This window comes from Mauremys mutica, chromosome 9, assembly GCF_020497125.1.
Source record: "Mauremys mutica isolate MM-2020 ecotype Southern chromosome 9, ASM2049712v1, whole genome shotgun sequence".
In the NCBI taxonomy this organism is placed as follows: Eukaryota; Metazoa; Chordata; order Testudines; family Geoemydidae; genus Mauremys; species Mauremys mutica.
The window spans coordinates 55,330,937-55,358,917 of record NC_059080.1 but is presented as its reverse complement, the minus strand read 5'-3'; the positions used below and the strand labels follow the sequence as shown (position 1 = coordinate 55,358,917).

Here is a 27,981-nt window from a genome sequence, read left to right as displayed (position 1 = left end):
TCCACCAGACAGCTGATCAGTGCAGAGTATGAATCAAGCAACTCAAGACTGATAACTGCCAAGTCAGGGATGACAACCGCATCTCTGGGAACTCCCTGTCTACCTGCCTCTTTGAGGAATTCAGCCAGGTGCTGGGAACTGTGCCAAGCACTGAGTACACAGTGGTACATTATACGCTAAGTGGAGATGGCACCTTTATGATCCCTGATCCACAGGTGCCACCAGATCAAGCTCAGGAAGTGACTTTTTTTGCACATGCCTGTCCCCGAGGAGCCTTTGTGGCTGGAGGAGCTACAGCATGTCCTGGGTCCATACTCTGAGGAAATGTTTGAGGATGCGCTGGAGGAGCAGCAGGCAGTGGAACCAGAAGAAGAGGCGGAAGTGGCACTGGAACTTGGTAAGTTTCTGCCTCCAGGTTTGTTAGTATATGCATGGGATGGATTTTTGGCTTATGACCCAATGAAGTGATTATTACAAGCCAGGTGTTGCAGCATGTATCCACTAAGGAGACAATGCACACCAATGCCATGGCCTAACCCACAGTCACCCCCACAACATGGAATTCAAAATGGATCCTGGGAAGTGAAAACAAAAGTTAAACAAGGAGTTATGATGGAATTTTTACTAGATATTCGTAGGTTACAAACTTGTGTTGGGGCGTTAAAATTAAGGGCCTTATATTGCCTTCCCTGAAAGTATGCCCCACTGTACAATTTGGCCACACCAGACCATCCTGAACTGCCAGTTCAAATTGTAAACTGTAGAGTGTGTGTGTGTGTGTGGTCGGTCCATGGGTACCATATTAAACATCCAGAATGCAGAAGGGGATGGTATTTAGGTGATGGGTGCCCTATTATGAGTCCAGGATATTCCTGGGATAGGTATTTAATTCTTGGATGCTGTATCATGAGTCCAAATTGTCCAGGGTGTGTTTGTAGTCCATGGTGGGCTGCAGTATTTGTAAGTCCAAGCTGCACTGAGTTCACTTCATGTATTGCAGTCTCCCTGAAAGCTCCTTGCATTCATCTGGCTACTAGAGCACTATCCTGTTAATCCCCCCATGAATTTTCACCAAATCCTGTTTGCTGCTGATTGCTAGCTCTTCCTGGAGCAGGAGCTACAGATGAATACAGTAACTCCTCACTTAAAGTTGTCCCAGTTAACGTTGTTTTTTTTTGCTGATGAATTAGAGAACATGCTCATTTAAAGTTGCCCAATTCTCCCTTATGTCATTTGGCAGCCGCCTGCTTTGTCTACTGCTTGCAGGAAGAGCAGCCCATTGGAGCTAGCTGGTGGGGGCTTGGAACCAGGGTGGACTGGAAGCCCCCTATCAACTCCCCATTCCCCAGCCGCCCAGCAGGCTATCAATTGCTGGCAGTTCAGCTGTCCTCCCCGCTCTGCCTTGGAGCTGCTCCCTGGAGCCTCCTGCTTGCTGTGCGGGTGGCGGGGGGAAGAAGGGGGCTAATGTCAGTGTCCCCTTCCCCCCTGCTCCTGCACCCCACTTACCCCATCTTCCATAGAGAAGGGCGGACACATGACAGGGCTCAGGAGGGAGCTTCCTGGCAGCAGCTGCTGTCTCAGCTTGCTGATCTAGTTAAAAAGGCAGCGTACTTAAAGGAGCAATGTGTATCTCTCTTTCACACATGGTCTGTGTATTTCTGCCATGCTGTCTCCCCTCCTTCCGTTCGTGCTGCCTTGTAGAGTGTAAGGCTACATTAACAACAATGAGTTAACCCTTGAGGGCTCAGCCAATCGCTAGTTCATCATTTAGCAGTAAGGCATTCCCTGGGAAATATCCCACTCTCTGACTTCACCACCTCAACCAAGCTTCACAATCATCATTGCTGTGTACCAGTATTAAACTGTTTGTTTAAAACTTTGTGTGTGTGTGTGTGTGTGTGTGTGTGTATATATATATATATATATATATATATATATATATACACACACACACACAAATATATATATGGTGAAATTTTTATATATATACCAGGGGCAAGCCAGATGTGGCTGCTAAAAAGCTTTTCATGTGTATCATATACAAATCTATAAATGGAGGGGGCTAGTGGCCTATAGAGGAGGCCCTAAGAAGTATGCCCTGCTCTGAAATGTGACTGAAGTAACTCCTCACTTAACATTGTAATTATGTTCCTGAAAAATGCGACTAAGTGAAACAATGTTAAGTGAATCAAATTTCCCCATAAGAATTAATGTAAATGGGTGGGAGAGGGGTGTTAGGTTCCAGGGAAATTTTTTTCACCAGACAAAAAAAATATATCTATGGTGAAATTTGATTCACTTAACATTGTTTCACTTAGTCGCATTTTTCAGGAACATAATTACAATGTTAAGTGAGGAGTTACTTTAGTCACATTTCAGAGCAGGGCATACTTCTTAGGGCCTCCTCTATAGGCCACTAGCCCCCTCCATTTATAGATTTGTATATGATACACATGAAAAGCTTTTTAGCAGCCACGTCTGGCTTGCCCCTGGTAGCCTGGAACAAAAGATCCCTTTGCTATGTTTTCCAGAAAGTGGACTGCCTAAACAGATTCTAAAGCCATAGGTAGCAAACCACAGCAAGTGTCTCTCTGCCTGCAACCATAAGGGGCCAGTGGTATGGAAATATTATAAATTGATTTTGTAAATTGGACTTTACGATAATGTCTGATGGCTTTCTGCTCTGCACAGCTCTCAAATATCTGAAGGGCATCTGTGAACCTTTTTTCCTCCAGAATATAACACAACTAATGATTCAGACAATCTCAAATTATATCTTTTAGATTCCACAACCACTTTTGCTACAGAGGAAGTCACATTTTTTTGGACATACTCAGATAATTTATTCTTTCATTTGTCTTGGCAGGCCCTTCCGCCTCTGCGGGGCATCCACAGTCAATCAGGCGTCTTGCATTGTGTATACTCATACAGCGTCAAGGAGGAGGCTGATGATTAATGGCGACTCCGGAACCAATGGGAGAAGGAGGCAGGCCAGGTTGAAGGACAGAGAGACTGCAGAGCATGAGGAGAGATTGGCAGCATAGTTCCTGGACTGTGAGCTGTGCTTGAGCGCAGCAGTCAGAGCTGTTTGAGGAGGAGCTTGTGCTCAAGACAGCAGGAGTGCAGGCTTCAGTTCCACCTGCACCTCCCACTCCAGCTCCTTGCCCTGAGTCCTCACCACACTATGTTCTGCAGCCCACTTTGGACAGTTCTGTAGTTGGGTGGTCTGTGTCGCAAGGAATGAACACTTGCTGGAATGGGCAAATGTTCCCTGTTCATTCCTCCACTCCAGTGCAGCGATGGCAAGTGTGTGCAAAACACATCAACAGGGTCAAAAAGAACAAATTCTGCCTTTGTTGGTGGCTGGCCTGGCTGTCATGTTTTATTAAATGCATGTGTAAAAACAGTGTCTTGTTTGCACAGAGGTGTGGTGTTGTGAGGACTGTTTATTACCTTTACTAAAACTCAGGGGTTCTCAAACTGGGGGTTGGGACCCCTCAGGGGGTCAAGAGGTTATTACTTGGGGGGTCATGAGCTGTCAACCTCCACCCAACCCCGCATTGCCACCAGCATTTATAACGGTGTTAAATATATAAAAGTGTTTTTAATTTATAAGGGGGGGGTTGCACTCAGAGGTTTGCTATGTGAAAGGGGTCATCAATAAAAAAGTTTGAGAACCACTGCTAAAACTGAACTACATAAATAGCAATCCGTAATCGGTGGGTTGAAGTATATGCCCATTTTACAAAATAAAGATAAAAGCTTATAAAATGTAATATATTCTGTCATACCCATGAGCTTAAATTCTTCATAAAAACCATCACCACTGGTAGAAAGTGTGAAGGGGGACCCAGCCAGTCCCTCAGGTAGTACTCAATCACTGTATGCTTATATCAATAATATGAACATTCATACATCTGTTGGGGCCATGCAAACCATAATATGGGCACAGAAAGCATCCCCGATTTCCATTGCACATGTGGATCTTGCTCCAGTTATGACAAGTGCTCTTTCTGACTGTGTACTAGTTCAATAACAGTAGTGCCGTGAGTCCACTCCTGACAAAATGGCTCACCTTTTTCCTCAGAGACATTGTGCATGCACAGCAGGCCACAGTAATGTGAATAGTATTAGTATCATTGGCATCCAAACGGTTCTATGAACGATGCCCACTGGATTTCAGTATGCCAAACATACATTCAGCCACCATTCTGCACCTGCTAAGAGTGCAATTAAATCTACTTTTGCTAGGACCTCTGCCATCAGGGTATGGTTTCATAAGCCAGAGCAAAAAAGGGTATATGGGGTCCCCTAGAACAACAGTGGGGACAGTGACTCCATTTATAACAATGTCATTTGGTGAGATTAGTGTCACCACTTGTCTATGAAGGTAATGTCTTGATCTGCAGGAAACGCTGGCATGATGCACTTTACCAATACAATCCATGCTGTTGTCTGTGAATCTGCCTCTGTGGTCAACCAGCAACTGCAGGATGATGGAGTAGTATTGTTTGCAGTTTATGCATTCATGTGCTCCTTGAGGAGGGCAAACTATGGGCACATGAGTCCCATTAATGACTTGGGATCAGTTTGAAAAGCCCATTCTCTCAAAACTGGCAGTTATTTCAGAAAGATTATGATGCACCTAAACGTGGTGGACGTAAACAAACCTCTTCCCCCACAGTTGACTTGCCAACACCAAACTGGTTAGCCATAGACCTGTAGCATTTGGGGTAATGAGCTTCCTGATGACTATTGCAACCAACTTCTGAACTGAAGTGGCTTCTCTTCTGTGTTTGTCCTGAAGCTGGAAGGTCTAGCAAGTTGATCACAAACCACTAGGAATGCTTGCTTCTCCATGTGAAAGTTCTGGTTATCCCAGGTCCGCATGATGATGAGATCCTACCCGTCAGTGCTTGTGGCCCTGCTGTAGAAGCACCTGTCTATATATGAGGAATCTGAAGCTATAGCAAGAGTTATGAACATCATCAGCAGGTTAGAGTCTGCCATGTCCATCTCCTTCTTTTGAGAGGTGCTTTCGATGGGTCAGAAAATGCTGTCGAAATGTTCACCAGTGTCTCAGGAATGTTTTACCTATTTCCTGAAATAGGAGTGACCGCTCAAGCTGGACAAGCTCTTCCAATGGCAGTTCATCCAGGTTGCTGACTCCAGTTGCTGGGAGTATGAATATGGCTTAGCTGCATGTGTGGGCAAGTTGAGAATTTCCAGTCAAGTTGCTGCAGGATGTTGCTGTATCAGTTAGCCCACAAAGGAAAGTTGGATTGCCATGGCCAAATTTTGGCCAGAGCCCAGATTTGGACACTTTTAATATATTTTAACAGGAATTAAACAAAGTTCCTTAAAAATACAAAGGACATAAACTAACACTTTATGAAGTGAGACCCTGAAAAATCAGAGACTTCTAGTGAGAAAAGGAATTTATGCCCCATTTTAAGGCCATTTTAGAAAGCCACCTCAGTGATGATGCTGTTAACACACGCACCTAGAACACTGATACTGGAGAAAACTTGCAGACCCTGGAACTGGGCTTCCTTCCTCAGTGGAAGAAAACTTGTTTTCTCAAGGCATGTTTTGGGTTCCAGAAAGCACTAAGTTTGAGTGTTTGTCTTGTCTAATTCCATCAGGTGAAGAGAGATGATTCAGGTGCAATACATGTTACTAAGCAAAAGCAACTTCATCTGCACTATGACCTCATCAATTTTACTGTAAGTATTGATTCAGTAATGTTTTTCTTTCTGCTCAGATGGAAATAGCCTGCTGTGTTTTTAAATGCATGTCAACATCCCTCAGCTTCAGGGTGCTGTAATTTCACCCTACAAACTTATTCTAACAAACATAGCTCTCTCTTTTCGTACATGCAAATTGACCATTTGGATTTGGAATTTACAAACTGAAATTTAATTTATTTTCTGTAGCTTTTTCATAGAATTCCATGTTTTAAAAATGGTTAAATAGTGGCTATGTGGTGAAGAAAATAGGCTGTCCAAATCTGTAAAGTGTGAAAACTAAAGAACTCGCGTCCTTGGGGAATAAAGTGTGTGAATGAAGCCTTTTTAAGCGTGGGGCCAAATTTTACTGGCCGGATTCTAAATCCTTATAAACAGATACTAAGTAATGGCTCTGAAGAAGCCGGGAAACTCTAGCATATTGGTTTCCGTTATACATATATTTTGTTAATGTACCATCTTCCTGTTTGATGTTTTTAACACAAAAATGTACATACAAACCCTAAAAACACTTTTTAAAGAGCACCAAGGATATAACAATGAAATACAGAAATGCCACGGTGAACCAGTTATGTTTTGTTGGCAGTTTTAAATCTCCAATCTAGCAAGTGAAATTTCTTGAAAAAATAGATGCACTCTGAAAACAAACAGAAAAGCCTTTTCAGTTTGGGAGTATGGCCTAATGGATAAATTTTAATAGGAATTGGATGAAGGACTCTTAAATTCAATTCCCAGCTTTGGAGGGGTTTACTATGTTCCTTTTACTAATGCTAATAAGCCTTTTTGTCCCTTATCTTACTCAGGGGATTGAGAATAACGTCGTATTCTTCGAGTGATTGCTCATATCAATTCCAATTAGGTGCGTGCGTGCCACGTGCACAGTCGATGGAAATATTTTTTTTCCCCTAGCAGCACTTGTTGGGTCAGCCGTGGAGCTCCCTGGAGTGGCACCTCCATGGTGCTCAATATATGACCCTGCCGACCCAGTGCCTCCTCAGTTCCTTCTTACCCCGCAGTGATGGTTGTTGGAACTGTGGTGACTTGCTTAGCAAGCTCTCCCTGTTTTCCCTCGCTTTTCAGTTTAGTATAGTTTTAGAATTCTCTAGCCTAGTTGAGTTTAGTTTAAGATGTTTACTGTAGTTACAACAGATAGCTGTTAGGAGTGGGCGTTTCCCCTCCAACCTGACTGCGTTCTTCCCTTGGAGACTTGGGATATGCCTAAGTCCCAGGGGTTCAGACCCTGCAAGTCCTGCAACAAGCCCATGCTAACAGGCGACCCCCATGACGCTTGTTTAAAGTGTCTCTGGGGGAAGCACGCCAGGCTGACAAGTGCAGGATTTGTAAAGGGTTTCACCTCAGAACAAAAAAGGAGCAGGACTTTTACCTCAAGCACCGCCTTTTGGAGGCAGCACTCAGACCGCAACCTGCATTGGCGCGGCAAGACCCAGCACCGAGCTCATTGGTGTGCAATGCCCCGGTGGCAGTGGCAGAAGTGGCACCATGGAAGGATTCTGGAAGAGACCCGTGGCACAGCTGCTCCTCAGCACCAAAACCAGTGGGAATGGCCCTGCACCAGTTCCATTCCCCAGTGCAGAAGCGGCACCGGAAGCAAGGGAGAAGTGGCTCTCTGACTCCGGGACCCACCCCTTTGGAGCCGGCAAACAGGGCGCGTCCCAGGGAGGAGCACCCAGTGCCAAAAACTTAGAAGCCGGCACTGTCTACTTCGGCCCCGCAAGGGGGATGGTCGAGTCCGGTGCCATTGGACTCCCTGAGCCAGGTGATTGAGGAGGTCTACCCCGGACACCTTTGGGGCCCCGAGGGACTTGATTGCCATGATGGCACCATGGTCCCTGGTCCTTCGAGCCAAGCCTCTGGTGCCACAACATGTGACAATGTCTCGAGGCAAACCCGCAATGCTTCGTCCTTCAGCACCGCCAGCAGAGGCAAGATACCACTCGGGGTTCCGGCGCTGATCCCCATCACACAGCATGTCCTGCTCCTGGCACTGGTCATCTCGACACCAGTCCACGGCACTGCTCCCCAGCCCAGCTGCGCTCGGCACCACCTTCCTGGTCCCTGTCTTCGAACTCGGAGGTGGGGTCTAGATACTCTGAGCAGTGCTGGTACAGGTCAGCCAATCCAAGGGTTCCTGTTCGGCTGTGTCTGAACCGAGGGTGCCGGAGGCATCAGCCAGTCGCCCCATCCATAGGGGTGCTGAGGAGGTACTGGCCGCACTACTGCCCCTGGAACCGATCCCCGTTCCCAAGCTAGATCCAGGGGTGGTTGGCCCTGAAATAGGCAGGGCAAGAGGCCCCTGGGGACCAAGAGGGTCAGGAGGACCCTGTTCCCCCATTAGCCGCCTCTGCCTCCCTGGACGAGGTGATTGTGGGCACTTCCACCTTGGGGCTGCCACCCCATAGACAGCCGTGCCCATCAGGACCTCCTACGCAGGGTGGCATGGATTATGTATCTGCAGGCCAAGGAGGTGGTAGTCAGAGGACCCTATGGTCGACATCTTGGCCATGGAAGGCCCATCGATGGTGGCTCTACCCCTTATCAAAACTATGTAGGCCAACACAAAGACCATTTGGCAGACCCCAGCCTCCATCCCTCCCACTGTGAAGGGTGTGGAGAGAAAGTATTTTGTCTGCTCTAAGGGGTACGAATACCTCTTCACACACCCACAGCCCTGCTCATTGGCACAGTAAACGAGAAGGGTGCTGGGCTTGCTGTAGCTGCCTCTCCAAGTCAAAGGGCACCAAGCCCCTTGATTTGTTCAGGTGCAATGTGTACTCCATGGGGGGCTTGCAACTCAGGATTGCCAACCAGCAGGCAATCCTGACTAGATACAGCTTCAACACCTGAAACTTGATGCTGAAATTTAAGGAGCCAGCAGAGTCCAGGGAGGAGTTTGAAGCTATCATTGAGGAGGGCAAGGCAGTGGCATGGACCTCTTTACAGGCTTCACTGGACGCTGTGGACTTGGTGGCACGTATCTTGTCCTCTGGAATCTCCATGAGGTGTGGCTCATGGCTGCAGTCCTTGTGGCTTCCGCCCAAGGTTCAACAGATCATGCAGGACCTGCCTTTTGATGGGGCAGGCCTGTTTGTGGAGCAGATGGACTCCAGGCTGCATAGCCTAGCAGACTCCCAGGCTACTATGAAATCCTTGGGTATGCACATCCCAGCAACCCAACATAAACATTTTAAGCCACAGCAACAGCAGCAGCGCTCCTATCCTCAGCCAAAGCAGGACTTCTATAGGAGAAGGGGCAGGAATGGCAGACGCAAGCCTTCCCACTCCCTGCCTGGGCAGGGCCAGGTCCTGACCAAACCATCATCGGGCTCCAAGCAGGCCTTTTGAAGGTGTGCCCAAGGATGGTACACCAGCCACGATTCTGTATCCTTCCCCTTCTTTTGTGAGTTGTCTGTCCCACTTCTACCGTGCTTCGGACCACTGGGTCCTCTGTATGGAGGAAATGGGATATTCTCTCCAGTTCTGCTCCTGCCCTCCCTCCCACCCCTCCTTTCCCATCCCTCTTCAGGGACCCCTCTCACGAGCAACTCCTTATCCAGGATGTGCAGGCACTCCTCGCCATAGGAGCGGTGGAGGAGGTTCCTAAGGAGCAAGGGATTCTATTCCCGATACTTCCTAATCCCTAAGGCTAAAGGGGTCTCCTACCCATTCTAGACCTGCAAGGACTCAGCAAGTTTATGGCAAAGCTGAAGTTCTGCATGGTCTCCCTGACTACAACTTATCCCTTCTCTGGATCTGGGAGACTGGTATGCTGCCTTCAACATGACAGACATGTAATTTCACATAGCTCTTTGGCCTGCACACAGACGATTCCTATGGTTTGTGGTCGACCACAAACATTATCAGTTCATGGTCCTCCCCTTCAGCCTGTCAACAGACCCCCCCCCCCAGCCCCATGTGTTCACCGACTGCATGTCAGTTGTAGCAGCCTTCCTTGATTGGCTGCTCAGGGGGCACACTAGGGAGCAGGTGGAGTCTCAATTTCAATTAGTCAGCTCCACTTTCAAGAGACTGGGTCTCTTCCTCAACACGAACAAGTCAATCTTGTCACCAACCCAAAGCATAGAGTTCATCGAGGCAGTGTTGGTCTCTGTTCAGGCAAGAGCACTTTTGACGAAGTCCCGATTCCAAGCCATGACAGACATTATTTAAGGCCTCAGGCAGTACCCGACCACTACAGCAAGGGGATGTCTGAGTCTCCTCGGCCACATGGCAGCGTGCACTTATGTCATCCGGCATGCCAGACTGAGGCTCAGGCCACTCCAGGCATGGCTTGCTTCGGCGTATCACCCAGAGCGCTACAGCTTGAATTCAGTGATTGCAATGCCAGAGAAAGTACTCTCGTCCCTCCAATGGTGGCTCAACCCTTGGACAGTGTATGAAGGAGTCCCCTTCAACAGCCCCCAGCGCCTCCTTGTCCCTGTTAACAGATGCGTCACCTCTGGGATGGGGGGCACATTTGCAAGACCTCCTAATGCAGGGCCTGTGGTTGCAGGGTGAGCTCTCTCTCCATGTAAACATCAAGGAGCTGAGGGTGACGCGACTAGCGTGCCAGACCTTTCAGGCCCGACTACAGGGCCAGTGCGTGGCAGTTCTAATGGACAACACCATGGCCATGTGTTATATCAACAAGCAGGATGGAGCCCGTTCTTCTCCCCTATGTCGGGAAGCCCTCCAGCTATGGGGGTTCTGCATAATCCACTCCATTCACCTAGAAGCATCCTATCTACCCGGAGTTCAGACCACATTGATGGACCACCTCAGCAGATCCTTCCCCAGTCATGAGTGGTCCATCCTGCCGGATGTCATGCACTCCATCTTCCAAAGGTGGGGGTTTCCCCAGGTCGACCTGTTTGCCACCTGGAGCAACAGAAAGTTCCCAATGTTCTGCTCCTTCCGGAAACACAGTCCAGGCTCAATCACGGATGCATTACTGCTACCCTGGGGAAGCTGCCTGCTCTACACCTTTCCCCCTTTTGCACAAGGCTCTATTCAAAATCTGTAGGGACAGAGTGGAGATAATTCTGGTGGCACCAGTATGGCCTCAACAACACTGGTACACCACGCTCCTGGAGCGATCAGTGGATGCCCCGATCGTGTTGCCACTCCTCCCCAATCTGATCACTCAGGACCACGGTTGTTGTCTTCGCCCCGTCATGGCTGAATCCCAAGGGGCTTCTGTGCTTGGAACAGGTAAGGGAGGTCTGCCTTAGCACAGGAAGAACCCCACTAGGGCCACATCTGGCAAAGAGGAAAAGGTTTATTTGCTGGTGTGACCAGCGTCATACACCCCCACTTCAGCCATCTATACCTCTCATCCTAGAGTACCTTCTTCACCTGAAACAGCAAGGCCTGGCAGCATCATCAATAAAAGTACATCTCGCTGCTATCTCAGCTTTCCACCTGGGAGCATCTGAACGCTCTGTTTTTGCCAGCCCCATGGTTGGCTGGTTCCTCAAGGGTCTGGAACGGCTACATCCTCAGATTAGAAAGCCTGTTCCTGCGTGGGACCTTAACTTGATCCTCTCCAAAATAATGGGGCTCCCATTTGAACCACTGGTGACTTGCTCCCTTCTCGATCTGTTGTGGAATGTAGCCTTCCTGGTCGCCATTACATCAGCAAGGAGGGTGTCTGAGTTAAAGGCCCTTACCGCTGACTTACCTTGTATGGTTTTCCACAAGGATAAGGTGCAACTCAGACCTCACCCGGCCTTTCTTCCTAAGGTTGTGTCACATTTCCATACTAGCCAAGACATATTCCTGACTGTTTTTTATCCTAAGCCTCTTGCCAGTAGCTGCGAGCAGAGGATGCACACTCTGGATGTTCGGTAAGCACTAGCCTTCTACATTGACGGCATTACGCAGTTCAGGAAGTCAAACCAGTTGACCGTATGAAAGGGCTCCCAGTCTCATCTCAAAGAATATCTTCCTGGATCATGTTCTGCATCTGCAGGTGCTACGAGCTGGCAAGATACCAGCCCTGGCACTTACAGCACATGCCACAAGGGCACAGGCCTTTTCGGCAGTGTTCCTGGCCCAGGTCCCAATCCAAGAAATCTGCAGGGCAGCAACTTGGGCCTCGGTACATACGTTCACCTCTCATTACGCCAGCATGCCAGAGATGATGCAGCTTTTGGCAGAGTGGTACTCTAATCAGCAATTCCATAACTCCGACCCCACTGCCTAGGTAAGGCTTGGGAGTCACCTAACTGGATTCAATATGAGCAATCACTTGAAGAAAAAAACAATTACTCACTTTCTCATAACTGTTGTTCTTCGAGATGTGGTGTTCATATCCATTTCAAACCCGCCCATCTTTCCCTCTGTCAGAATAACTGGCAAGAAGGAACTGAGGAGGTGCTGGGTCAGCATAGTCATATATTGATCACCATAGAGGCGCCACTCAAGGGGGTTTCACAGCTGAACTGACCAGGGTGCTGCTAGGGGAAAAACTTTGTCAACTTTACACGCGGCACGCGTGCACACCTAATTGGAATGGATATGAGCAACACATCTTGAACTACAGTTACAAGAAGGTGAGTAACCATTTTAAACTTGTGAAGTGCTTGGATTTCAGGGAGGAAGGCAATATACATGTGCCAGGTATATATTGTGCTGTAAGAGCAAAAATTGTGGTGGATTTTCCTTTGACTAAATATGTACAGTTATAAGAAATTAAACTCCCTGGGGAAGTTTGTCATAACTGGGTGCTCCAAAGAAAGTTTTCTGGTTGTCACCTTCCTTGTAGTTACACTTTTGCCCTGTAAAGCAGTTGGATTCTAAACTTCAGCCTTACCCCAAATACCAAGAATAGCAACTTCTTTATGCTGCCAGCTACCACTAGCTTAAGATATTAGTGCTCTAGGATGTTCTTGTAGTATATTCTGCTATTTGTCCTGATAGTTATGTATTAAATGTTGCTGAAGTTTGACATGTCTTTTTTTTCCAGTGGATAAACTCACGCACAGTAGTGCTTCTGGACAGTGTGGAGAAGCTGCACGTGATAGATCGCCAGACTCAGGAGGAGCTGGAAACTATAGAGATTTCGGAGGTGCAGCTAGTATATAACAGCAGTCACTTCAAATCACTGGCCACAGGAGGCAATGTCAGTCAAGCATTGGTAAAGACCTATGAATGTTGTAGCCTGCTAATATTTTACTTGTCTATTTGATAACACTCTTTGAAATTTGCTTTTTTTAAACAGACGTTTGGGACTGCCTAAAACGTCGTCTTTAAAGAGCCTTTTTTAAAAGCTTATTTGTTGTTGGTTTAGCGAGAACTGATAATTCTTGAAGTGTTGCCTCCTCAGATTCACACTTGTAGGATGCACCACCATCCCACTGAGCCTCAGAACCCTCTTCAAAGAAAAATATAACGGTGACTGTAGCAGCTGGTTCTTTGAGATTGGGCAGGTAGAGTGACTATGCAAAGGCCACACTTTTTTTCCTTTTCCTCAATGTTCCTCTCCTAAAACTCTGAATAGAAGACACTGAAGTTACTGGGGCCCCCTGGCCTCTTATAATGACAGGTCCCAATACAGAGTCCTGCAAGAGAGTTCTTGTATGGTTTCATTGGATGCTGTTTTCCAGAAAGCTGCTGAAGCTCAGTGGTTCTGGGGCGAGTCGCATCCCAGGAGTGGGAATATAGACTCGGAAATGTAGAGTTGGAAGAGACTTGAGATGGCATTAAGTTCAGCCCCCTGTGCTGAGGAAGGACCAACTAAATCTAGACAATCTTTGACAAGCGTTTCTGATCTGTTTTAAAAACCTTCAATGATGGGGATTCTGCAATCTCCCTTGGAAGCCTGTTCCAGAGCTTAACTAACCTTAGTTTTTTTTTCTCCGACTATCTAATCTAAATCTCGTGCTGCTGATTAAGCCCATTACTTCTTGTCCTACCTTCAGTGGACATTGATCACCATCCTCTTTGTAATGGCCCTTAACATATTTGAAGACTATTATCAGGTCCTTCCTCGGTCATCTTTTCTGAAGACTAAACATGCCCATTTTTTTAGCCTATCCTCATAGGTCATATTTTCTAAACCTTTTATCATTTTTGTTGCTCTCCTCTGGACTCTCTCCAATTTATACAAATCTTCCTGAAAGTGTGGCATCCAGAATTGAACACAGTGCTCCAGTTGAGGTCTCACCAATGCCAAGTAGAGCAGAACAATTATCTCCCATGTCTTACGTATGACAGTCCTATTAATACATCTCTGAATACTAGCCTTTTTTTTACAGTTGTATCACATTGTTGGCTCGTGCTCAATTTGTGATCCACTAGAAACCCCAGATCCTTTTCAGCAGTATGATCACCTAACCAGTTCTTTCCCATTTTGTAGTTGTGCATTTGATTTTTTTTTCCTTCCTAAGTGAAATATTTTGCACTTGTCTTTATTGAATTTGATCTTATTGAATTCAGACCAATTCTCCAGTTTGTCAAGATCACTTTGAATTCTGGTTCTATCCTACAAATTGCTTGCAACCACTCCCAGCTTGGTTTTATCTGCAAACTCTATAAGCATATTTTCCATTCCATTATCCAAGTCATTAATGAAAATACTGAATAGGACTGACCCCTCCAGGACCTCACTAGATAAGGCTCCCCAGTTTGAAAGCAAACCATTGATAACTACTTTTGGAGTACTGTCTTTCAACCAGTTGTGCACCCACCTTATAGTAATTTAATCTAGACCACATTTCCCTAGCTTGCTTATGAGAATGTTATGTGGGATTGATGTGAAATGTCTTGATCTCTCTTACTACTGCTTCTTCCTTCTCCAGTAGGAGAAGAAAGGAAATTAGGTTGGTTTGTCATGATTTGTTCTTGACAAATCTATGCTGGCTATTCCTTATTTTTAGGTGCTGACAAATTGATTGTTTAATAATTTGTTCCAATATCTTTCTAGGTATCAAAGTTAGGCTGACTAGTCCTTAATTCTCCAGGTCCTCTTTGTTCTCCTTTTGAAAGAAAGGTACTATGTTTGCCCTTCTCCAGTCTTCTGGGACCTCACCCATCCTCCATGAGTTCTCAAAGATAATTGCTAACAGTTCCAAGATTACTTCAGCTAGTTACTTAAGTACCCTAGGATGAATTTCATCAAGCTCTGCTAACTTGAATACATCTAACTAAACTAAATATTCTTTAACCTGTTTTCCCTATTTTGGCTTGCATTCCTTCCCCCTTGTTAATCTTACTTGTGTTGAGACTCTGATCACTATTAACCTTTGTAGAGGCAACTCTCAACCAGTTTTGCTGTGGTTAATTACCAGAGTTTTTTTTCCAGCTGCTGTTTTGCAAAGACTGCAGTTATATCATCTTTGGCTATAATCTCACCAGGTCTCATATTCTAAGCAGGGTTGTGCCAGATCTGGATACGTCTAGAAAAACCCAGGGGATGGAGGAAGTGAGGATGGTGATTTGGTAGGGGATATTCTTTCCTTGGAGTCCATATTTAACCAACATCCTGGCTGATGCTCAGGGCACTCTCCTATTGAAGATTGCATCCTTCTATGTTTTATCTTTTTTTTTCTTTCCCTCTTTCTCTCTGGCCTTAACCAGATAAACCTGAGCAGAAATGCCTTATATTGTGAAATAAGACTGGAATTACTCTGAATTGCCATTTCTCACAAGATTTTTCTTTCTTTTAGCTTCCTGGTGGTGTCTTGTGAATGCTGTAATTGTCATTACTGACACATGAGTGTGAGACAGTGTTCCCTGCACTACATGACTTTTCCAGTGAAGTCTGAGTTAGCATCTGTGAAAGGAGTTGGGTTGCTAGGTCTCAAGCTCCACTTCATGTGTACAGCATGACTAGGCAAACTGCTATCTTCTCCCCAACTCTTGTTTCATTTCTTCATTGCTAAATGTCTCCAGGGTTTAGATACAGCCACATATGTCATGTATGTTCACTGAAAATAAAAATAAAAGCAGCTTGTGCTGGAGTAAATGTTATATTTTTCCCAGGCCCTGGTTGGGGAGAAAGCCTGTTACCAGTCCATCAGCAGCTGTGGTGGTCAAATCTTCTATCTTGGCACAAAGGTAAATGCAGACAGCTCTCAGGAAATGTAATGCACTTTCAAGAGTAAGGTGGCTTTAGTGATCCAAGTGAGTGTTTGTATCTAGTGAAAGAAGTGTTCTGCAAGGGAGATTCCTGAAAGATGTCAGTGGAGCTGTGAGGTCCTAAGTGCTGCAATCTTGCGTCTGATGAAGCTTTAGGACATGGAGCTGTAAAATGGGGAGGTTTTGTAGGCAGTAACTCTAGTATTGTTTGTTTTAAGTTTCCTGAATCCAGTCTGGTCCAGGCATGTGCTGAAGTAGCACCTGGGATTACAGTCCCTGCTGAGTGCTACTTCAGAGTAAATGTATAGTGGGTAAAATGTCAAATGAAATGTGCAGAAATTAACAAGTCCCTCCTTTACAAGAAGCACTAGAGTGAATGGAACAGGTGAAAAGTGAGAGAGGCCGAATCCCAGTATATGGAAAATAAGATACATCCTTGTGCTTGGTATCCTCCATTCTCTCAAATGTAGGTCAGACTTAAGCAGAGCCTTGTAGGAACATTTTGGAAACGATAAACTTGCTATATAATACCTGGTAGAAAATTCTCTTGTTTGGAGTGGTGTGTCCAGTCTCTGAAGAGTAATTGCAGTCTCTTTGTATCACTGGGACACTATAATGTATGTGTGGGTGTAGTGAGGTTGAGACTCACTGGCGTGGTGCCTCCTGCTGGCCATCTTGGGAATCAGCTCTTCAACCTCCAGAGCGCCCTCTGCTGGCCAATGACTCACCTGCCTTAGGACCCTGGTGCCCTTTACCTCAGGGTTCTGCCCCTGCAGTACCCCTGCTCTGGGTCTCCCCTCCCAGGGGAACCCCCAACCCTCTCACCCACCTTGCCCCAGTGGCTACTGCCATTCGTCATCTAGCCCCCACTCACTGGGGCAAACTGCAGTCTGTCATGGCCACTCATCATTGGCAAGGAGTTTGGACCAGCTGCCTCTGTCTATCTCTGGGCTGCACCTCCCACCCCCGGTACCTAAATAGGCCTTTACCAAGGCCTCAGCCTGGGGAGTTGCTAGGCTGGAGATCCCCAGTTCCTCCTGCCTTTCCCCAGCCCTGCTCTACTCCTGGTACCCTGAGCTCCCAGGTAGCTAGGTCCTTCTCTCTCCACAGCTAGAGAGAGAATCCTCAGCTCCTGGCCCCCAGCCCTCTTATCAGGGCCAGCTGGGCCCTAATTAAGCTGGCCACAGCTGTGGCTGCTTCTCCAATCAGCCTAGCTTGGCTGCTTTCACTCCTTTTCCCAGTCACAGCCCTCTCCAGGACTGCTTTGAACCCCTGTTCCTCAGGAGTGGGGCAGTTGCCCCACTACAGGGAGAGGTCAGTCTGCTTGGGCTGCGGTTGCTGGTTGAAGCTCTTCCTCCCTTCCTGGGCTGCTGCTGCTGCTTCTGCTGGCTGGAGTCTCCCTCCCTGGACTACTGTTGCTGCTGAGTGTGGGGGGCCTTGCCGGCCTCCCCCAATCCCCCGTAGGGAGAAGCACAGACCCTACCACTACCTAGGAGTCCCTCCTGCCTGGCCGGCTGACTACTGCTTGCTGCTTCAGAGCTGCTGCTGCTGTCGAGGAGTAAGAAGAGAGGATTTCTCTGCGACTCCCTCATGACCTTTGGGGTTGAACATGGGTTGTTGTGGGGCCCGCTTGAGGCTGTCGATCACCTTGCCCGTGAGGATCCGCCCCAGCCCTCCTTCTGAAAGCCGTCATCTTTGCCACATTAAACACCCGGGGCTGTAAGGTGGGTCTCTGCAGGAGCCAGGTGCTCTTTCCTTCAGGAGGGGGGGTACTCTATGATCTTCCAGCAGGAGACCCACCCGGCTCCAGCTGTCAAGGCTAGCTGGCGGCTGGAGTGGGAGGGGACGGGGTATATTTTAGCCACCTCAGCGCCTGCTTGGCTGGGGTGGCCACCCTGTTCTCCCCTGAGCTACGGCTCAAGGTGCTGGGGGTCGCCGAGGTTGTGCCGGGCCGCCTGCTGCATGTCCGGGCCTGTGTGGAGGGGCTGACATTAAACCTGGTCAACATCTACGCCCCGAACATAGGCCTGGAACGAGTGCATTTCTATTGGCAGGCATCAGCCTTCCTCGGCACCCTGGAGTGCCTGGTTCTGGGCAGGGACTTCAACACCACCCTTGAGGACCGGGACCGCTCAGGAGTCAAGAAATCCCAGGCGGCTGCAGGCGTCCTCAGGGAGATCATGGACCATCACTCCCTGGTGGATGTCTGGCGTGACCACCACCCAGACGACGACACCATCTTCGCCCTGGTGGAGGACGATTGGTTGTGCCACTCCTGGTTGGACCGCTTTTATTTTTCACGTGTCCATCTGGCACGGGCCCATGCCTCCGGCATCCACCCGGCCCCGTTCTTGGATCACCACCTGGTGACCGTGATGGCCTCTCTCTCTCAGTATAGAGAGGCCAGGGCCAGCCTATTGGCATTTTAACAGCAGCTTGCTGGAGGACGTGGGCTTCGTGGCATCCTTCCAGGAGTTCTGGCTGGCCTGGCGGGGGCAGCGGCACGCCTTTCCCTCGGCGCAGTGGTGGTGGGATGTGGGGAAGGTGCGCGCACGGCTCTTCTGCTGTGACTACTCCCGGGGCGCCAGCCAGCAGAGAGATGCGGTAATAGGGCAGTTGGAGCGGGAGGCCTTAGAGCTAGAGAGGCATCTGGCCTCCGGCCCTGAGGATCCACCCCTCTGCGCAGCGTACTGGGAGAAGCAGGAGGAGCTCCAAGGCCCTGGAGGACCATCGGGCCTTCGTTCGATCCTGCATTCGTCTCCTTTGGGAGATGGATCGTGGCTCCCGCTGCTTCTACGCCCTGGAGAAAAAGAAGGGTGCTAAAAAGCATGTCATCTGCCTCCTGGCGGAGGACGGCGCCCACCCTCCCCCCACGGATCCAGATGAGATGCATGGAAGGGCCAGGGCCTTCTATGCCAGCCTTTTCTCTCCGGATCCGACCAACGCCGAAGCCTGCAGGGTGCTCTGGACTGGACTCCCTACAGTCAACATGGGCGACCGAGACCGGCTGGAGCTGCGCCTCTCTCTGGCCGAGCTCTAGGAAGCCCTCCATCTCATGCCCACCAACAAATCCCCGGGCATGGACGGGCTGACCGTGGAGTTCTACCGCGTGTTGTGGGATGTCCTCTTCCCGGACCTTGTCACCGTCTGGGCCGAGTCCTTGTAAAGCGGGGTCCTCCCTCTTTCTTGCAGGCGAGCTGTGCTTGCTTTATTGCTGAAGAAGGGGGATCTCCACGACCTATGGAAATGGCGTCCCATCTTGCTCCTCAGCACGGACTATAAGGTCGTAGTGAAGGCCATCTCACTGCGGTCTGTGCTGGAGGATGGGGTCCATCCCAACCAGACTAACACCATCCCGGGCCAGACCATATTCGATAACCTGTATTTGATCCGGGACCTCTTAGAGCTTAGGGATGATCTGTCGTTCGCCCTCCTGTCTCTGGACCAGGAGAAGGCATTCGAGAGGATGGACCACGGGTATCTCCTGGGCACTCTGCAGGCATTCAGCTTCGGGCCCCAGTTCGTGGTCTTTCTCCAGGTGCTGTACACTGACGCAGAGTGTTTAGTCAGACTCAACTGGACCCTGACCTAGCCGGTCAGCTTCGGGTGGGGAGTACGGCAGGGGTGCCTCTTCTCGGGCCAGCTGTACACCCTGGCGATCGAGCCCTTCCTCTGTCTCCTCTGCCGGAGGTTGATGGGGTTGGTGCTTCGGGAGCCGGAGCTGTGGCTGGTCCTGTCAGCGTTCACCGACGACATGCTCCTCGTGGTCCAGGACCCGGGCGACCTGGTGCGGGTGGAGGCCTGCCAGGCCGTTTACTCGGCAGCCTCCTCCGCCTGGGTCAACTGGGTCAAGAGCTCTGGCCTGGTGGTCGGGGATGGGTGGCAGGTGAGCTTCCCTCCCACCCGCGCATCAAGCCATCCGGTGGAGCGCAGGTCTGCTGCTTTATCTTAGCATTTATCCGCCATGCATCCTTCTCCAATGGAGAACTGGTAGGATTTGGAGGCCAGGGTGGGTGAGCGGCTGCGGAGATGGACAGGACTGCTTTGGTGTCTCTCCCTGCGAGGGAGGGTGCTGGTGCTGAACCAGCTAGTCCTGTCCATGCTCTGGCACCGGCTCAACACCCTGAGCCCAGCCCAGGGATCCTGGCCAGGCTCAAGAGGATGGCCCTGGAGTTCTTCTGGCCGGGGCTGCACTGGGTCTCTGCAGGGGTTTTGAGTCTTCCCCTGGAGGAGGGAGGCAGGGCCTTGTTTGCCTTCGCAGCCAGGTCCATGTCTTCCTCCTCCAGGCCCTGCAGAGACTCCTTTACGGTGCAGGTAGTCCGGCGTGGAGCACGTTGGCACACGCCTTCCTCCGCTGCCTCTGAGGGCTCCGATATGACCGGCAGCTCTTTTTCTCCACCTGAGGGGTCTTCCACAAGACCTCTCAGAGCTGCTGGTCTAATACAAGGACCTCCTCCAGACCTGGAAGCTCTTTTCGGCGAGCAGGTCCTTTGTGGCCACTGAGGGGGTGAACCTCCTCGTGGAGCCCCTGCTACACAACTCTGATCTACGTGTGCAGGTGGCAGAGTCTCCCTCAGTGCGCTGGAGATTGGTCCTGGCAGAAACCACTAGGGTCGGAGACCTCCTGAACTACGACGGGGGACTGGGTGGATCCCCATGTGCTTGGTCGGCACATGGGGCTCTCCACCCTTCCGACCCCCACTGTGCGTACTCCAGGAGGTGGAGGCTGCTTTGTCACCTGTCTCTCTCGTCTTCCTGCAGTGGGCCCTGCGAGAGGGCGCTCATCCCTCACCTCGGGCTCTCTGGACATTTTTATTCGGCCCCTGTTCCACGAGATCCCCCTGGCCTCCCCGTTCCCACACCCCGAGCCGGCTGCACACCCTGCAGCCAGTCCGGTTCCAAACCATGCCTAGAGACCAACTGTACACGCTCGTGCTCCACACACTGCATTTCTTCACCCTCGTGTCCCGCTCCGACACCAAATGGCAGAACTATCTTCCACCTAAAGAGGGTGAGGAGCCCTGGTGGGCCAGCCTTTATTCCACCTTGGTCCCATGGCCCACCGGAGACATCAGTTGGCAGCTCCTTCACGGAGCCGTGAACACGGTGGTGTACCTGGAGCAGTTCACACCTGTACCCTGGGCCTGCCCCTTTTGTAGCGTGAGGGAGAACCTGGCGCACGCCTATCTTGAATGTGCCAGGTTGCAGCCCCTATTCCGGCTTGTCCAGAACTTCTTGTTGAGGTTCTGGATGCACTTTTCCCCACATCTGTTCCTTTTTGCACACCCCATCCGTGGCCCCACGAAGTCGCGAGACCTCCTCGTCAACCTCCTCCTGGCCCTGGCCAAACTCTCCATCTACACTACCAGGAGGGGGATGCTGGAGGAGGGGGTGCTCTGCAACTGTGGGGCCTATTTCTGTTCCTCCCTAGTTTCATACATCCGGGCAGAGTTCCACTGGGCAGCGTCCGCTGGCTCCCTCGACACCTTTGAGGACAGTGGGCGCTGTCTGAGGTTCTCTGCTTGATGTCCCCATCCGGTATCCTCGTTTTGAACCTATGACTTTCAACTCAGTCTCTGTTTTTCTCATTTGTTGTCCCCCGTACTCATTTGTTCACTGGGTCCAGTAGTCCCTCCCACTAGGTTGCGGGGGGGCGGTCTTTAGAAGTGGGTGGGCGCAATAAGACTACAGTGGGAATCCATAGATTGTTACTCATGAACAACTGCCCGTAAAGGAATATCTCCCTTCCTGATGGTTTTTGTTTCTCTTTTTCAGTCTGTTCATGTGATGATGATAAGGAGCTGGAGAGAGGTAAGTCAAGAGAGGAGGCATATATGTTTTTTAATAAATTGTGTGAATTGTTTAAAAGTAGCTTGATGGCGGAGAGGAACTTCAGGACTAATAGAATTTTTAAAGTATAATCTGATTAGAGTGTTCAGAATTTATATAAGAGCTACATATACAGCTAGGTCCCAAGAATAGCTTATTACCACAATATGCTATGGAGCAATTTCCAGCATATGCTTGGATACTGAATAGGGATTGTATTTTTTTTTCTCTCCCCATCTTCTTTGCAAAAATATTTTAATGTCTTGAAATGTTTCCACCTTCACTGACTTGAAAGAGGTACAGTATATATTCAGGTTACTATTGTACAGTCCTCTGTAGCTATAAGTCAATTACCATTGAGGGTAATTAACTGTTGAAACAATTTACCTAGTATCACGGTGGATTCTCCATCACTGACAATTTTTAAATGAAGATTGGAAGTTTTTCTAAAAGATCTGCTCTAAGCATTATTTTGGGGAAGTTCTATGGTCTGTGTTGTACAGGAGTCAGGCTAGATCAGGGGTTGGCAACCTTTCAGAAGTGGTGTGCCGAGTCTTCATTTATTCACTTTAATTTAAGGTTTCGCGTGCTGGTAATACATTTTAACATTTTTAGAAGGTTTCTCTCTATAAGTCTATATATTATATAACTAAACTACTGTTGTATGAAAAGTAAACAAGGTTTTCAAAATGTTTAAGAAGCTTCATTTAAAATGCTGATCTTACGCCACCGGCCTGCTCATCCCAGGGTTCTGTTCTGTTCACCTAGGCTGGCAGCGGGCTGAGCGGGGCCAGCAGCCGGGACCCCAGCTGGCAAGGGGTCAGCAGCCGGAACCCTAGCTGGCAAGGGGCCGGCGGCCAGGGTTCGGCAGCAGGCTGAGCAGGGCCAGCAGCAGCCACAGCATGCCATTATAAATCGGCTCATGTGCTATCTTTGGCATGTGTGCCATAGGTTGCCGACCCCTGGGCTAGATGATCACAATGGTTCCTTCAGGCCTTGGAATCTATGAACCAGCAAGTGATAAAAGCATAGGCTTGTTTTAGGTTAGAGAGACCAGGAGAACTTAGTGCATAGTAAAAGGAAAAGTAATCCCCAGCTAATCATAACAGCATGGTCTTATTTTAAATCTCCACATCCCAGAGTGCTGAGGCCTCAGTACCTTCGAAGTTACTCCTGGGGCTCTACCCTAAGCATAAGGAGAGGTTATAGTGAATGGAATTATCTGCCAGGGAAGCAACATTTCAGGAATCATCCCTTCAAATACAAATCTCTGGTGCCAATTCTGGACCCCTTCCTGGTCCTAATTACACTGCTCCAGTGGTGCATAGAAGGCATTAAAGGTACCACAACCAGCCTGTGGGGGAGAGGAGTTTCCCTGGTATAGGTGCAGAGTAGGGCCAGTGAACACAGCTTTACACTGCATTCTCACAGCCCCCAGTGCAAGGGTTTTGCCAGGGGAGTGCTATTCAAACTCTGGGTTGCGGCGCAGTCTGGGTAAGGCTGCTGTAAATTAGGGCTGGTCTATGCTACCGCTTAAATTGATCTAATTTAGGCCACTCAAGGGTGTGCAAAAGAAACCCCCCTGATTGAGGCAAGTTAGATCGACCTAAGCCAAGGGTTCTCAAACTGGGCGTCAGGATCCCTCAGGGGGTAATGAGGTGTCAGGTGAAAACCCGCTTCACCTCCAGCATTTATAATAGTGTTAAATATTTAAAAAGTGTTTTTAATTTCTAAGGGGGGTTGCACTCAGAGGCTTGCTGTGTGAAATGGCTCAGCAGTACATAAGTTTGAGAACCACTGACCTAAGCGCTGTCTACACTGGCACTATGTCGGTGGGAGAGCATAGCTTCCGCTTCTTACCGAGGTAGAATAATTATGCCAACAGGAGAGCTCTCTCCCGTCGACGTAGCATGTCTTCACCAGATGCACTACAGTGGTGCAGCTGCGCTGATGTAGCTCTGTAGTGTATACTTACCCTTAGAGCAGCCCCTGGTAGCCCAGAGACTGGGCAATGCATAGCCATCTTTGTGCCTTCCTCACAGGCTTCAGATTCTGTGCTGCACCTCCTGTTCACCTGCATCTCAGAATCTCGGAGACAAATTATCTTGCTTTCGCCAAACTGAGGAGATGTGGTCCAAATGTGGAAGTGGAAGCACACTGCTTTCACTGGGTCTGATTTGTCTTGTGTATTCCCAAGTTACACCACACTTAAACTACTTGCTTACAAAATCAGACATAAAAGTACGAAAGTGTGTCAGCACACTATTACTGAAAAATTGCTTATTTTCTCATTTTTAACTTATAATTGGAATATAAATATTGTACAAACATTTCAATGTATAGTAAGTTTATAGAGCAGTATAAACAAGTCATCTGAGAAATTTTAATTTGTACTGACTTGACTAGTGTTTTTTATGTAGCCTGTTATACAACTAGGCAAATATCTAGCTAAGTTGATGTACCCCCTGGAAGACCTCTGCGTAACCTATGGGGTACACATACCTCTGGTTGAGAACCACTGGTTTAAATGACAGTGGATAAAATCTTGGTCCTGTTGAAGTCCGGGGCAAAACTTTTTTTTATTGTCTTAAATAGGGCCAGGATTTCACCCCAGTTAATTAAAATGCAAAATCTCTGAAATTATTTCTGTTAAAATGCTTGGCCGTATATGTCTAGATCTGTGTTTCTCAACCTTTTCCAGGTTGATGACCCCTTATTTGAAATAATTTTTTCCCTACCTCCTTATATTTACAAGAGTAAAAAATGTATCCATAATAAGCCTTTGTAATGTATTTGTAGTTTTGAGAGAGTTGACAGAATACTTGACCTAGAAAGGTAAGTGGGGGAGCAAGATTTTCTTTGCTTGAGATTGTAATAATTTTAAACGCCCTGAGACCCACACAATTGTCTTTCATCACTTGCCTGGGGGTCATGATCCACCAGTTGGGAAACACTGGCTTAAAGGATTGCTGTTCTGGAATTCTGAGGAGTCCCATATTGCGTGTACATCTAATTTTAGAGAGTGGATCACCTTCTGAAACAAGACTGTCTTACTGAGGCCCTGGCTCTAGCGTGGTCTTTTCATGAAGGTAAAGCAAAGGCTGTAGTAGGTAAGTTTATTTAAAGCAATGGGGGTAGCTTTTATACACATGCACACAGAAGCAAGCATTATTCAAAAGAAATTAAAGTGGGAATTGTATCAGTGAAGAATAAAAAGCTCTTGTAGTTTGAATGTGATTAGAATAATGCAAATGTGTTGACCACGGGCTGACTGGTTTTTGCAGAGTTGGGCAGTTTCCTAGGAAAGTCTGCTCTCCTTCTAGTAATTAGCTGTTTTAAGGCAAAGCACCTCCCCCACCCCTACTGGGTTATGGGGTAACTATTTCCATCTGCTTTCATTTTCCTGGAAAAGTACAATTGTAAAGAATGTGGCTCTTGGAAAATGAGGCTTGTAATAGGGGATTACTGAAAAGCAGTGTTTCATACCTTGCTAGAAGGTTTCCAGGGCTCCAAGGAGGTGTTTATATGAATTTAAAAAAATGTTGTCAGAGGCCCCTGGTGATTGAAAATGCACAAGAGGGGCAAGGTGGTGCATCTTCACTTATGCGCAGGCATGACTAAGAAGCCAGCATAGATAGCTTCTATACAGGGGATTGCTAGGGCAGCTGGAAAGCACACCAGTTCAGTGCTTCCCTGCAGTTGTACTAGTTGGAGTTTTTTTGGGTACTAAAGTAACACCCTCTCCTCTAAGTGTCCTTAGCTGGTGAAGTATGTTACATATGCCTGTGCCTGCTTTGCTGAATTTCACCAATGAACTATAATTTGTGTGGTTCACCTTACGTTTTCTCTAAATAATTTTCTGATGGATTTTGACAGGTTTGCTTTTTTTTTAAGTTCCAGGCAATATATAAAATACACAAAAGGATATTTGACTATCTTTGTAATACAGTAGAACCTCAGAATTACGAACACCTTGGGAATGGAGGTTCTTCGTAACTCTGAACAAAACGTTATGTTGTTCTTTCAAAAGTTTACAACTGAACATTGACGTAATACAGTTTTGAAACTTTACTATGCAGAAAAAAAGTGCTGCTTTGAACCATCTTAATTTAAATGAAATAAACATTAAAACTTTTCCTTTATTTTTTTTAGTAGTTTATGTTTAACACAATACTATACTGTACATTACACCTCTAACCCGATATAACGCGACCCGATATAACACGAATTTGGCTATAATGCGGTAAAGCAGTGCTCGGGGGTGGGCGGGGCTGCACACTCTGGTGGATCAAAGCAAGTTCGATATAACGCGGTTTCACCTATAACATGGTAAGATTTTTTGGCTCCTGAGGACAGTGTTATATTGGGGAAGAGGTGTATTTGTTTTTTTCTCTCTGCTGCTGCTGCCTGATTGCATACTTCTGGTTCCAAATGAGGTGTCTGGTTGACCAGTCAGTTAATTACTCTGTTCATAACTCTGAGGTTCTACTGTACTTGAATAAATGAAAATCACAAATTTTAGTTTCTGCACATTATAGTTTTTCAATATACAGAGGAATTGCATATTTTTATTGGGATATATGTATTTTGCACTTGTAGTACAGTAAATTAGCTCCTTTCATGCAAAGATCTCAAAGCATTTTATGAGTACCGTAGTAATTATACCTCACAAAACTAATCTAAGAGATTATAAACATACAGGTAATGACTTTGTTACCTAAAACTCAAATCCTCCTGATTGAATGGGGCAGTATCATAACAGGGCCCTTTCAAAATCTTTTTTCTAAAACAGGGATCGGCAACCTTTCATAAGTGGTGTGCCGAGTCTTCGTTTATTCACACTAATTTAAGGTTTTGTGTGCCAATAATACATTTTAACGTTTTTAGAAGGTCTCTTTCTATAAATCTATAATCTAGAACTAAACTATTGTTGTATGTAAAGTAAATAAGGTTTTTCAAATGTTTAAGAAGCTTCATTTAAAATTAAATTAAAATGCAGAGCCCCCCAGACCAGTGACCAGGACCTGGGCAGTGTGAGTGCCACTGAAAATCAGCTCACGTGCCACCTTTTGGCACGCGTGCCAAAGGTTGCCTACCCCTGTTCTAAAACAATCAATAAAGAGATTAACTTAATCTTCACATGAAGTGTAGATTTCGTTTGTTAATGCAAAGGGCCTTTCTGTATGAGGTGTCTAGGTATGTTCAGGATATCTGTACACCTGCAGCTAAAGGGTTACAGCAGTTAAGTATTCTATCATCTATGAGTTTTGGGAGCTGAAATGAGTCCTCACTGCTATTTGCATATTGATTATGAAAAAGATCCTTTGTTTTTGTTTCTCTTTGTATTCCTTTACAGGGTTGTCTGGGGATGTCAGTAAGCGAAAGGCTGTCATTGCAGACCGAGTGAGTTCCAAATCCCAATTTCATATATATATTGATACCACTCTTAATTTACCCCACAACTATTTATGAAAGAATTGGCTTCTGTCCTCCAAAAATCTCTGTGGGTGTGCGTATGTGGGTTGTGATTTTTTTTTTTTTAAATCATGAGCTTTATTTTAAAAGAGAACCAATTAAAAACTAGTGATCAGGCATACTGACAGAACAGGTAAAAGCTACTTGCAGGATGTGGTATCTAGTATGCCCTCAAATTTCCCTTTTGGCACTTCACAGGTACCAAAGTCCCATTGCCCAGCCAGTATGTATCCTTCAAGAATTAGACTTCACTACTCCAATATTGGCAGCTATCCTGCATGTACCTAGCCTGACTTCCAGTGGGTATCTTAAATGTGCCTGTACCTGCAAAATAATCACTTCCAGTTGACATTGCCCAGTTGCCTCTGAGTCTTGTTTTTGCGGGCAGTGCACAATGAAATAATATTTAATTGCAGCGAAGACCAATTCAGAAGTAACTAAATATTCAACCTGCCCTCAGCCTCCTGAACATCCCTTTGTTCGCAGGCACAGAGGCTTTCTCAGACCAACTATCCCTGTGTGTTTTTAAACCGTTAAAATCTATGGCAGGGATCGGCAACCTTGGGCACGTGACCCGTCAGGGAAATCCGCTGGCGGGCCGGGCCAGTTTGTTTACCTGTAACTCGATCGGCCGAACCTGCAGACAACTCCCACTGGCCGCGGTGCACTGCTCCAGGCCAATGGGGGCTACGGAAGCGGCGCCGGCCAAGGGATGTGCTGGCTGCCGCTTCCCGCAGCCCCCATTGGCCTGGAGTGGCGAACCGCAGCCAGTGGGAATTGCGATCGGCTGAACCTGCAGACACTGCAGGTAAACTAACTGGCCTGGCCTGCC

The 27,981-nt window shown here is 47.6% G+C and overlaps 1 protein-coding gene across 3 annotated transcripts in view; it reads left to right on the top strand.

Annotated features, from left to right (window-relative positions):
• The window catches only part of VPS8 (VPS8 subunit of CORVET complex), a 254,665-nt gene that overhangs the window by 49,137 nt on the left and 177,547 nt on the right, over positions 1-27,981 (top strand). For 2 of the 3 annotated variants that reach the window (XM_045030079.1, XM_045030077.1), the window contains exons 13-18: positions 5,646-5,726; positions 12,733-12,903; positions 15,750-15,824; positions 21,621-21,656; positions 24,694-24,784; positions 27,031-27,077. In XM_045030079.1, coding sequence (XP_044886014.1) covers positions 5,646-5,726; positions 12,733-12,903; positions 15,750-15,824; positions 21,621-21,656; positions 24,694-24,784; positions 27,031-27,077 — 501 coding nt within the window. The remainder of the gene's footprint in view (positions 1-5,645; positions 5,727-12,732; positions 12,904-15,749; positions 15,825-21,620; positions 21,657-24,693; positions 24,785-27,030; positions 27,078-27,981) is intronic. The other variant, XM_045030078.1, reaches the window with a different exon arrangement.